At 33.1% G+C, this 12,426-nt stretch overlaps 1 protein-coding gene across 2 annotated transcripts in view; it reads left to right on the forward strand.

The window, feature by feature from the left end:
- The window catches only part of MAP4K3 (mitogen-activated protein kinase kinase kinase kinase 3), a 114,180-nt gene that overhangs the window by 66,776 nt on the left and 34,978 nt on the right, over positions 1-12,426 (forward strand). Inside the window, exons 9-15 of one of the 2 annotated variants that reach the window (XM_081100762.1) lie at positions 866-997; positions 1,193-1,255; positions 1,339-1,420; positions 1,523-1,633; positions 2,906-2,984; positions 3,903-3,961; positions 5,221-5,283. In XM_081100762.1, coding sequence (XP_080956888.1) covers positions 866-997; positions 1,193-1,255; positions 1,339-1,420; positions 1,523-1,633; positions 2,906-2,984; positions 3,903-3,961; positions 5,221-5,283 — 589 coding nt within the window. The remainder of the gene's footprint in view (positions 1-865; positions 998-1,192; positions 1,256-1,338; positions 1,421-1,522; positions 1,634-2,905; positions 2,985-3,902; positions 3,962-5,220; positions 5,284-12,426) is intronic. The other variant, XM_081100763.1, reaches the window with a different exon arrangement.

Consider the following 12,426-nt stretch of genomic DNA (forward strand, 5'->3'; position numbering starts at 1 on the left):
CCAAGTGTTTGAAAGTTTGTGGGGGATGTTTTTGTTTTTTTTCTAATTTCACTGACTTACTTAACTTTCCTGAAATCTTACCAGAAAGACAAATGTGCATGTGTAAGGCTACTTATTTAAGTTACTATTTTGATATGAAAGAGTTGAGATATCTATCTCAGTTATTTTCAAAACTGTTGTTTAGAATTTGAAAATTTTAATATTTGAAAATGAATGTAATTATTTAAATTAGTCAAATATAAACTTATACAGATATAATTAGAATCAGACTATAAGAAAATTAAAAGAAACAAAAAATAATAGTTTGGACAGCTTGTCTATGGATAAATATCTTTTTTAAACTAGACACTTTGATAACTTACCCATCATTATAATAAAACTGAAAAAAAATGACAAGTAAATATGAGTTAAGTGCTAAATGAAGATTTTTGGTGCCCCAGTAAATAGTTTTGGTCAAGTGAAAACAGTCAGAGGCCAGATTGTAGTTTATTGATGTAAGGAGGTAAAACTAAAAATTATAGAATATTGCAAGATGTTATTTCTCTGGAATTTTGCTGTGGGGAGGAAGAGAGATTTGGTTATGGACAATTTTGGGATATGTTGTTCTGTCGTAGTTGTAAAGTTTTACAAACCTTAATAGGAAGTAGTGTAGCAAAGTAACAAATCATCAGTAGGGGCTTGGGATGGAGGATCTTAGGAGATGATGAGATCTGAGGAGAAATGGGCCTTTTAAATACTGCATACTTATTTTTCAGATATCAAGGCATGTAGATCTCAACTTAGTGATGGTTCCATGTGCCTCTGGTGGGAATATGAAGGAAAATACAATAAACAAAAGGTTTTCTTTTCTGGAATATTCCTTCAGGATGGCTCCAGAAGTCGCAGCCGTTGAGAGGAAAGGGGGGTACAATCAGCTCTGTGACCTCTGGGCAGTGGGGATCACCGCCATAGAACTTGCTGAGCTCCAGCCTCCTATGTTTGACTTACACCCAATGAGGTCAGTGCATCATAGTTGAAGAATCATATGTTTTAACTAAGGGATTCTCCACTCCAGTATTATTTATTGTGTCATGGACAAATAATATGCTTATTCTTGCTTTACCTTATTGGTGAATAAGAGTAATAGAATTTACATTATATATTAATATGAAATCTTAAAATACTGTGTAATGATTTGTTGTTGATTTTTCAGAGCATTATTTCTAATGACAAAAAGCAATTTTCAGCCTCCTAAACTAAAGGATAAAGTGAAGTGGTGAGTATCTTTGTGTTATTTACTTTTATAGTCATGAGGAAAAAATAATTGAAATTTAAAACTCTCATTTTAAAATTTCGTAGGTCAAATAGTTTTCATCATTTTGTGAAAATGGCACTTACGAAAAATCCAAAAAAAAGACCAACAGCTGAAAAGTTATTACAGGTATTACCTTTGCCCCAAACTATGTCTTGTTTTCAAAAAATAAAACGTCATTCAATCAAGTTTCTAATAAGTGTTCTGTACTATATTATTTTATTTTTATAGCATCCGTTTGTCACACAACCTTTGACACGGTCTTTGGCAATTGAACTATTGGATAAAGTAAATAATCCTGATCATTCCACTTACCATGATTTTGATGATGATGATCCTGAGGTAGGAACTGTTTTTACTAACTTGTATATACAACAGATATGTATAGACAGATGTTTAATTATCCAGTAATCTGCTTATTGAGTAGATTGCACAGTGCTGGCCTTTTTCATGTTACTTTATGACACAGGGCAAGTATCTTTTCTATGCCATGGTGAATGTCAATATTCCTTTTTAAGTTTGGATGCGCTTCCAACATTTTACCCTTTGCATTTTCGATGCATGAACTATCAATCTCTGTAATATAAAGTTTTAGCTGGTGCCACTTCTTCTGGAGTATCTTCATCCTTCTTGTCACAACTACTTGCTTCATGCATGTCAATGAGTTCACCTGAACTTAGTTTACTAAATTCCTTTGGCTGTATGTCTGCAGTTTCTCAAACAGTGGCCATGTCAACATTCTCACAGTCAGCTATTTTCTTTCATAACTCCATTTATTCAAATTGCATTCCCAGCGTTACCCAAGGTTAGCACTTTTTATTTCTTTGCAGCACTTTTATCTTTGTTAGCTAACTCCTGCTTTGAATTACCAATTTTTGTAAAAATGTCACAAGTGTATTATCACTGGGAGACAAGGAGGCAACACAGTTCACACTTTGCTGTTTGTGCGTGAACTGAGTAACAGTCACTCGCTCAGTGACCACCAGACAGACTGTAAAAGAAGTGATGTGAATTCACAGTCAGGAGAACTCATCATAACTCCACCCATCCCCCAGAATACTCCTCTGACAGTGGCTATAACATAGAAAGATTTTAAAAGTAAAAGGCAAGAAGATAGAGGGCTGCCCGTGTAAGAAAAAACATAAAGGGAGAAAATTGTGTTTACTAAGTAATAGGACCATAAATCATTAACGCTTTTAGCATTATTTCATTTCATTTATCTCATCCTTTTTGAAATAGAAGTTGAGGCAGATTTTTTTAATTACAGTTTTTCTCTGCAACAGGGAAAGCTAGCTGCAGCTTTTGGATAGCTATTGAATTATTGAAACATTGAATTTTTAATATTTATTTATATTTAACTCAGAGAACAGTTACTGGGAACCTGCTGTCGATAAAATATATTCCTAATCTTGAGACTATATCCCAATGATGACTGAAGAGTTCCATTTTGTGGTTGCCATTTTTTGTTTTTTGTTTTAATATTGACAAAGTGGTTGTATGTCATTCCCATTTTTACATAAAATGAAGTGTTTTGTTTTTATTGGATTAATTTTGTGGACCAGACTGTGATTTGCTTATCTAATGCCACATGTCACTGATTTTGCTGTTTCCTAGCCTCTTGTTGCTGTGCCACATAGAATTCCTTCGACAAGTAGAAACGTGAGAGAAGAAAAAACACGCTCGGAGATCAACTGTGAGTATGTTCTATACACAGTTCATAATTTAGCATTAACAAATAAGATTTCAGGTCGTAGTTTTGTTATAATACTTTCGCTTTATTTTCTTCCAAGTAGTTCTTTTCATTAAACCTTTTAAAGGTAAGAGTTTTTTAAGGCAGTAAGGATTTTATTCTCCTCGTTTCTAAAGAATTTTTGGCGGCGGCGGGGGAGGTGTGTTGTTACTGATTGGGAAGAGGAATAAAGTTCCTAGAATAGGCGGAGTGAATAAATCAAGTCAATGTTCTTAAACTTCAGTGTGTGTATAAGTCACCTAGAGAGCTTGTCAAAATGCAGTTTCTGATTCAGCAGATCTGGGATTCTTTACTTCTAACAACCTTCCAGGTTATGTAGATGCTGATAGTGCAAGGGCCATGCTTTGAGTGTCAAGAAGAGGTAGAAATCTGCAAACTGGCTTAATATCTGAAGAACCTGAGAGCCTTTAAAAATGGATTCTCAGCCCGGCCGGAATTGAGTACTATTGAAATCTAACTTAAAGTACTTTTTATCTTGTTATCTGATTCTATTTAAAAATTATGTTTTCAGGCCTTTTTTGCAAAGTACAGTTATTTCTGGATCATTTTTTACTAATTTATGTCAGTGAGTTCTCAGCTCCTAACTGCAGAGGCATCTATATGCTATTTGGAACTAGAGACCTATACCCCAGTTTTTCTGATACTGCCCTCCTCTTGGAAAAGGCCTACTATTAACAGATTAAGCTTTAACTGCTTAGACTTTCTTGGACTTTTTCTGGCTATATATTCTTTATTTAAATCTTTGGATTGTGATTAAGGTATGGTAGATAGTAAAATGTGTTTTGCCATGGAGTAACTTTTAAAATTAGTATATCGTTAAGAATCAAGAAACAGATCATGGCTTTACTTTTTCTTTTTTAGTTGGCCAAGTAAAATTTGATCCACCCTTAAGGAAAGAGACAGAACCACATCATGAACTTGTAAGTAGTGTAGTCTTGGAATGTTAACACTAAAAGTAAATATTTTAATTAGTCTTTATGATACATTGGAACTGACTTAAAAGCTAGTTATTAAAAGCATTTGGGGAAATAAAAAGGTAAGTAATTCTGAAATTCAGAATAAATAAATCTGTGTTGCTGAGATTGAATATTTTCAAAATTATTTAGGAGAAACTTACTAGTTTTACCAGTCTCTAATTCAGTGTTTTTAATGCTGGCTCTTTCATTTTTTTCATTTTTATTTTTCAGTTTTTGAGTAGCTTTTGTGTATGTATTTATTAGGATAAATGCTGTAGTATTAAACTAAAATGTTTGATCAATAAAAGCCCATCTTCTCACTAAATTTTTGGACAGTCTTTTGAGTAAGCCAGTTTTTTAAACATCAGAGTAAAGTCATATCTGTTTGGAGTACTAAAGCTCAGGAGAGAGTAGGCATACATAATAGATCAAGTTTGTCATTCATTTAAGGCTTGCTAACTGTATGAACTTTCTTTTCATGATTCTTTTTATTAATGTTTTATACTCCTTTCCAGATACATGATATATTAGATGTAGTCTTAGAAACAAAATGCTTTGCAAGTATTTGAGATGTTACTATTCTATGGAAGAATAAAACATGAGACTTAAAAAAAATAAACAGAATTAATCCTAATTAATTACCAGAGCTCAAAATTGTGTTGTTTTTTGCTTTCTTTTTAATAATGAGAAGAAAGTAACTGTTAATAAGTACTAAGGGTTGAAGTGGGAACTTCCTTCTTAAATTTAATTTAACCCACTTGACTAAAGGCACACAGAGAGAATATTTAACCTTTAACTTTTGGAGTTATTTTAATTCAGTATACCAGCATGGAGGAAAGGAATGTTAAAGAAAAATTCTTAAAATGATCATATTAAATACTGAAGCCTGACATTTATGTAGAAGATGGAAAAGGTTAAAAAGAAAAAGTAGTCCTGATGTTTATTAATGCTAATTGTATTTTGTTAAGGCAGTTTATTTGCTCTTTCTTTTTTTAAGTGGGCATTGCATGTATTTAAATTCTGCACTAATTTAGTAACTGCATTATAGAGTAAATTCGTTGCAGCGTTGCTTTTTTAGAAACCTTTTAATATGATTTAACTTTGCATTTGCCTTAACAAAATTATGTTAGCAGGACTTACTTCAGTTAAGAGTTTCCCTTTGTGAATTTGTGGCTTTTAGTGTAAGTGTAAATAACTTGGGTTTCTTGGTCTCTGCTAAACAGCCCGACAGTGATGGTTTTTTCGACAGTTCAGAAGAAATATACTACACTGCAAGATCTAATCTGGTATTTCTCATCTTCTGATTTTCTTTGTCAGCATTGTTTTAGTCTTAATTGTTTGTTTTATTTTTTTCCCCAAACATTTTGTCCAATTTTAATGAACCAGTTAAAGCATTGTTTTATAAGATCCTGCTATATTAAGGATTATAGCAAGTTTTTCCATAACAAGTTAAATAAATATATCTACTCAAATATATTTTAATGTTACAATAAAAAAGAAAAATATTTTTCTTTTTTATGAAAAACATTTAATTTTCTGACTCAAATATGAGTTTTAATTATAGTTCCCTATAAAAATGTCCAGTTTTAATGAGCTAGGACCCATCCATATATATACATATATATATTCATTTATATATGTAAAACTATTTATATATTGCATATATTATGTATATATATCATTTTAAGAAGTAATTTACCCCTTATTAACAAAGAAATCAGTCTTAGATGAAATTATAGCTCGGTCAGTAGCATTATTATAATATCCATTTTTCTCAGACCAAAATTTGGATTATAAAGCCCCCTTGAAGTTATAAATATTAAGACTATCTTACCATTAGGGAAGAAAAGATGGGACATTAGCCCTGGTGAATATTAAATAAATAATACTTTTAATAGTTGCTATTACATAAATAGTTCTTTTCTACTTCTGTAGCTGGCCAGGTTGCCTTTATGCTTACTTCTAGATTTCAATTTTCTGCACTTTTCTGAATTTTCCTTATCTTTTCTTCCTCTCTGCTTCAGTAACATCTCTTTCAATTCTGGTTTATTTAAATGATTCTTAACATAAATTCTTAAATTTGTGCCCTCTAATATTTGTAGAACATAAAAGAGATTTTAGAAATAATGTCTAGCCCTAGCTAGTTTGGCTTAGTGGCTAGAGTGTTGGCCTGCAGACCAAAGAGTCCCGGGTTCAATCCCAGTCAAGGGCACGTACCTTGGTTGCAGGCTCCTCCTTGGCCCAGGCCATGGTTGGGGCTCATGTAGGAGGCAACCAATCGATGTGTTTCTCTCACATCGATATTTCCCTCTGTCTTTCCCTCTCTCTTCCACTTTCTCGAAAAATCAATGGGAAAATATCCTCGGGTGAGGATTAGAAAAAAAGAAAAAAGAAATAATTTCTCTTAGGGCAGTTGCTGTCTCGATGGACAAAAAATACTTGTACATAGAAACTGTTCAGTATGCAACAAAATACGTAGTGGATTGCCAAAACTTTGCCAGGTGGTGACTTGTGGTGACTGTTGATGAGGAGAGGCTAACATATCATTTATGTAATAGACATCAGAGAATAAGAAAAGCCTTTGGGTTAATGTGGTTTGTTTGGCTTCTGGGAGGGACTAAGATTGATTTCAGTATTGTGTAGGAGCCATTATAGGTTCTTCAGGAAGAAAGTGGATATATAAATACCTCCTGTGTTTCATGGGAATTAATGTAGAGACAGTCATTGGCACAGTTTTGAGAGATGGCAGATAGAGAGCTGGAATTATGGAGTGGTCACACTACTGCTGTAATTATGGGATTAGCTCTAAGGAGGGAGATTGAAGTAATGAAAGAGGAAATGATAGATGGAACCATGAGATGTCATGTGTTCACCAGGTAGGTCTCATTAAAGAAAAAGGGTAAAATACTGCTATGGGTGATGTTTGTGTTTTACACTCAAAGGTAGAACCAACATTGGAGGTAGGGAAGAAGCAGTTGAAAAGCAAGAAGAGTCAGTAGATGCACTGTCACAAAAGAAAGAAAGATACATCAGATGGCCCAGAGAGGCCAGAAAGTGAGAGGACTGAGAACCATCCAAGGACGCAAATGAGGAGGAGTGTCTGAAGAAAACACTATCAGTGATTTCTGGATTGAAAATTTCTCTAGAATTGGGCCTCAGTAGGCTAGAATGACAGAAATTTGTTGTGAAAATAAAAGATTACAGAACCCAAAGTTTAGATTAATATTCTCCAGATAAGACAATTACAGCACCAGAAACACAATACCTTGGAGTTACAATATTCTTTTCTGTACCTGTGCTGAACTAGCCCCTCTCCAAATAATCAGGAATTTCTTATGAGCGAGGGAACAGTTGATGGGATCTTGTGACAGAGGAGGGCATGAGACAGATAAATTGTAGTAGGAGAGTGAATGAAATATTTGTCAGATCCTGACATTTATAAAATCAACCTTTAAAAAGCTCACTTCTAATGATAATAAAAGCTAACACTTATCTAAGAAGTTTTTATATACCAGGCATTATTCTAAACACTTCAAATACATTAACTTATGTCTTACAAATGAGAGAATTTAAGGTGCAAAGAAGCTGAAATTGGTCTTGCCACTTAGCTAAATAATAGCAGAGCTGGGATTTGACCTACGCAGCCTGGCTCAGGAATTCATACCTAAACCACTATGGTAGGTACTGTATTGCAACCATGACCACTATTGGTCTCCAAACATTTTCATCTTCCCAAACTACATCTCCTTGCCCATTAAATAATAACTCTCATCCTCCCTTCCCCCCGGGCCCTGGCAACCATCAGTCTATTTTCTGTCTCTCTGGGTTTTTTTGTACTCCAGTGACCTTATATAATTGGAATCATGCAACATTTGTCCCTTTGGGACTGGCTCCCTTTACTTAGTAAAATGTCATCACATCTTCAAGATTCATCCATGTTGTAGCATTTGTCAGAATTTCCTTTTTTAAGACTGAATAATATTCCATTATACCTATAGACCACATTTTGTTTATTCATTGAGCCATCAGTGGGCATGAGTTGCTTTCACCTTTTGATTATTGTGAATAATGCTCCTATGAACATGAGTGTACAAATATCTGTCAAATCTGTGCTTTCCTAGGTATATAACTAGATAAGGACATGCTAGATCACATGATAATTTTACATTTAATATGTTTGGGGAACAGCCATACAGTTTTCTATAGCAGCCGCATCATTTTACAGTTCCCACCAGCAGAGCACAAGGGTTCCAGTTTCTCTGCTTCCATCAACACTTGTTCTTTTGTGGCAGGGGAAAGGGAGGTTTTTGTTTTTGTTTTTTAAATAATAGCCATCCTAATGGGTTTCACCTGTCCTTAGTTATTTCAGTCCCCTAATTTCATCAGTCCTAAAATTTCGGTGCCGCGAACAAGATTTTATGTCTTACAAATACTTGTTGCTGGAGCCTAGAAACCACATGAACCCAGAATGTTTGGCTGTCATCTTAGTGGGCAGTTGCAGCCCTAAGTTCTTTACGGCCCAGAAAAAACATTTACTCCCTTATAAGAAGCCTGCTGCCTAAAAGTTTGATGTCATCAGTGCTTTCTGGTTGTTTTAAGTGCTAAGTATATTTATTTATTATTTTGTAAATGAATTTTGAATGTAACACCTCAATTTTCATTACTACAATAAAATGATTTTTTAAAATCAGGCAATTATAATACATGGAACCAGAAGAATAGACTTAATTTTTAGGATTGTTAGTGAATAAAAAAAAGTTCTTTAAATTTTAAAAGATGCCCAAGTTAAAAATAAAAACCTCATTTTAATGTGATAATTAAATAGTAACAGTTTTGCCCATAACCATACAGATGTGTTTACCTGATCTGTCTTTAAATGAGATATTATTACACATCTGTTCAGCTGATGCTAATTTTTTAAAATTTGCCTGATTTTTACTGTATATTTTGGCCCATTATGATGAAAAGTACATCTAAAGTTAATTGTAGGTGAAACACTATGTTAATTGCTATGGAGGAACATGAATAGTTATATAATTATTACTCTGAAGAAACTTACAGTCTACCTGCGGGAATAAGAATAAAATATGTAAGTTACAATTAAAAACATGTTAGGAAGATAATAACCAATTGATTGTTATCAATAATTATAATAAAAGTACTTTAAAATTATTACTGAATTAGGTCAAAACTGAATACAGTCTATAAAGTTATATTCTATAAAAGAAATAGTAAATGCCAACTTTACTTATTTTTAAATCTGTTAAATTATTATTTATTATAAAATGTATGTTGTGTGGTCACTTTTCTTATCTAATGTTGAAGACAATTTCTAAGGAGACCTCATTTCATAATTGCTCAATGGTAGCACATTCTCTAGAATGTCAAACCTAACCTAGTATTCATTTCCAAGCTTGCTGTACAGAAGTCATGTTATTCAGTTTGAGCTTCCTTAAGTCTTCTGCTTTTATTAGAATACTGACTGCTTGATTAGTATTATGACTCCACTTGCTTTTCTGACTTTTTAAGAAATAAAAACTTTTTGAATTATCCAGGATTCAATCCCTTTTTACTCCTGTAAATTATCTACCACATTAACAGGTATCTAATGGTTTTATTTGTTCCACAATTCTCTCATTTTTTATGATAAAAAAAGTTTTCCTCTTCTGTGTTTTTTTTCTTGGGTAAAATAAATTGGTGAAGTACTTTCTCTCTCTGTTTTTGTAGCCAACTGTGTCAATTCTATTAACTTCCTGCTGTTTTCTCGTTAGGTATATAGACTGTAATCTTGGGGGGGGAGGGTAATAAAAAAATCAATATCTTCTTGATCATATATTTTCTTTTTCTAGTGTTCACGTCGCATCCTTTTATTCTTTTTCATTTTTTTCTGGCACCATATTTTCTTAGAGACTTTATCCTACATTTAAAAATACAACCCCATTCATTGAAACGAACCATGGAAATTAAGACTTTGTGGCTCAGAAAGATATTTTCATTGAGCTGGGTAGACCATCAGAAATTTTTGTTGGGTTGAATCTGTACTAGGCTATTGCATGTTTTCAGTCCATGTTGTTGACCTTGACTATGTTGTTAAGTATTGTCATTCACTAATAAGTTGATGCCTGATTTATGCAACTAATATTTTTATGTCTGTCCTAACATGTTCAAATGTATTCTTATTTAGCCCATCCATGTTTTACTCATCTAGGGTATATTTTGAGTGCTTTTCCAAGAATAATTTTGGTAGCATTTTCTGTTACAGAATAGCTTTCAAGTCCTTTTACAAAGGGTTGTAGATCAGTTTTCTTAGACTGCCCTAAAGATACATAAGTAATTACTAACTTTGCCCAGGTCTCACGTTTTTTTTCTTTCCTTTCTATTTCTTTTCATTTTTCTTGTCTGATTTACTATCTGTATTCTTGCTATTTATAATAGGTGCTTGGTAAATAATAGCTGAATTAAAGAGGATTGGATAATTAATAGAAGGACTTAGTGTAATTTTTTTACTTGATGACATGGCCAGTACATTGTTTATATTCCATGTTTGCTAAAACGTAACAGAACTTGATTTACAGAGAAGGAATTTATAAAGAACCAAGCCCCTTTCAATCTTAGCTCTCCTGGGAGGGCTTCACGTATGGCCCGGGGAATCACCAGACTTGGCTCTGTCTGCAGAGGGTGTTAGTTGTTTTTAAACTCTTCTCTTACCTTCTTAAGTACACTGATCGTCTCAGTTTATTTTTTCCCCAGTCATTGTCATCAACCTGGTAGTTGTCACGTCTGCATTTAAGGAACAGAAGTATATGCTTTGGGAAACTGTCATTTGATTAAAGGTTTAAGAGATTATTGGCTAAAGATATTGCTGGTCTGTAGAGGGCCCAGTTATCTACAGCTGAAGAAAACAAACTTGAATTGGAAAGTAAATTCATTGAGATAGTACTTCTCTTTACTGATTATCAACGTTTAAAAGTTCCGTATAAAGTCATGATCAATTAAATTGTTCAGCATAATAATGTGTGACTGTCTCATAATAACAGTGATTTTATTCTATTAAGATCTATCATTGATTAGAGAATAGGTATCCCTTTTCATTAGAATTTCATGTGATACCAGTGTGACAATTGACTAATTTTTTTTTGTTTATGATATATTATCTTTTCTCTCACTAGTAAGAATATTTATTATGCATGGAAGAACACAAATATTGAAGACAAAATTAGATATTTATTTTCATCAGATATTATTTTGACAGGTCTTGTAATACTTAAATGTTAAGGTACTTTTCATTTAAATGTAATGTATTGCTTAGAATCCTCTCGGGATTCTAGGCTTAGCAGTTTTGGACCTAGAATTATTTTAATGTATATATTAACTAGAGGCCCAATGCACGAATTTGTGCAAGGGGGCTCGGCCCTTGCAGCCCCGACTTCGTCCAGAAGGACTCCGGTCTAATTAGCATATTACACTTATATTATTATAGATGAGGCTGAAGCGTTAGTTATGTGTTTATAGGAAAATAAACAAATAGCATCTGAACAAGCATTTACTTAGGGCCTCGTTAATATGTGCCAGTTGTTATGCTAGACCTTGGGCTGTAGGGAAGAAAGATGGATTTAACAATTTCCCTTTGTTTGAGGAGCTCACAGCCTGGCAACTATTTTTATAGACTTGTAATAAATTAATTAAAATGCAGAGTAATTGCTGGAGAAGAACTATGTATTAAATGCATCGGAGACTTGGAGAAGGTTGCAGCTATCTTACTTGGCAATCTTGGAAGGCTGCTTACAGCACTCTTAAGTATATTATATTCTAGTAAAAATAAAATTCACTTGAAATGTTAAATATTCCCCCTTTATTATTAAAATAGTGCTTGAGATACATAGGCTTTAAGAAGTAGGGGAGAAAAGGAGACTCTGCTTTCCATTATTGTTGGAAAGCATTTTTTTTTTTTTTGGTCTCAAGGTGTCTGTGTTGAGCACATATATATTGATTGTACCTTTAAATTTCAATTCTGAATTCTACAACATGCAGCATTTAGTGAGAATGTTTAAATAGCTGATGAACTGCCTTAATGATATTGAAGTTTTGCTACTTACACTTAACTCTTTAAAATATGTTAAAAGCCCTAACATACAATTTATAATCTTTTGCAAATCCATATATATATATTTTACTTTAAAAGAATACCCTATTTTATTTCTTTAAAAAATTATTACCTGCATAAAGCAGTAGTAGCAATGTGTGAATAGACATAATTATTGCAGCTCGTACAGACCAAGATTTTTGTTGCTTGCTCCCTTCTGTAATCATTTTTGCTTCATTAGAGCTTGAGAATAAAGACTTTATTTGAACTTTTTCTAAAAGCTGACTTTACCAATGTTAATTACAATAGCAATATCCTTAAATGAAACTTGCATATATTATTTAAA

The sequence above is a fragment of the Myotis nattereri genome, assembly GCF_964212035.1.
Source record: "Myotis nattereri genome assembly, chromosome: 10".
In the NCBI taxonomy this organism is placed as follows: Eukaryota; Metazoa; Chordata; class Mammalia; order Chiroptera; family Vespertilionidae; genus Myotis; species Myotis nattereri.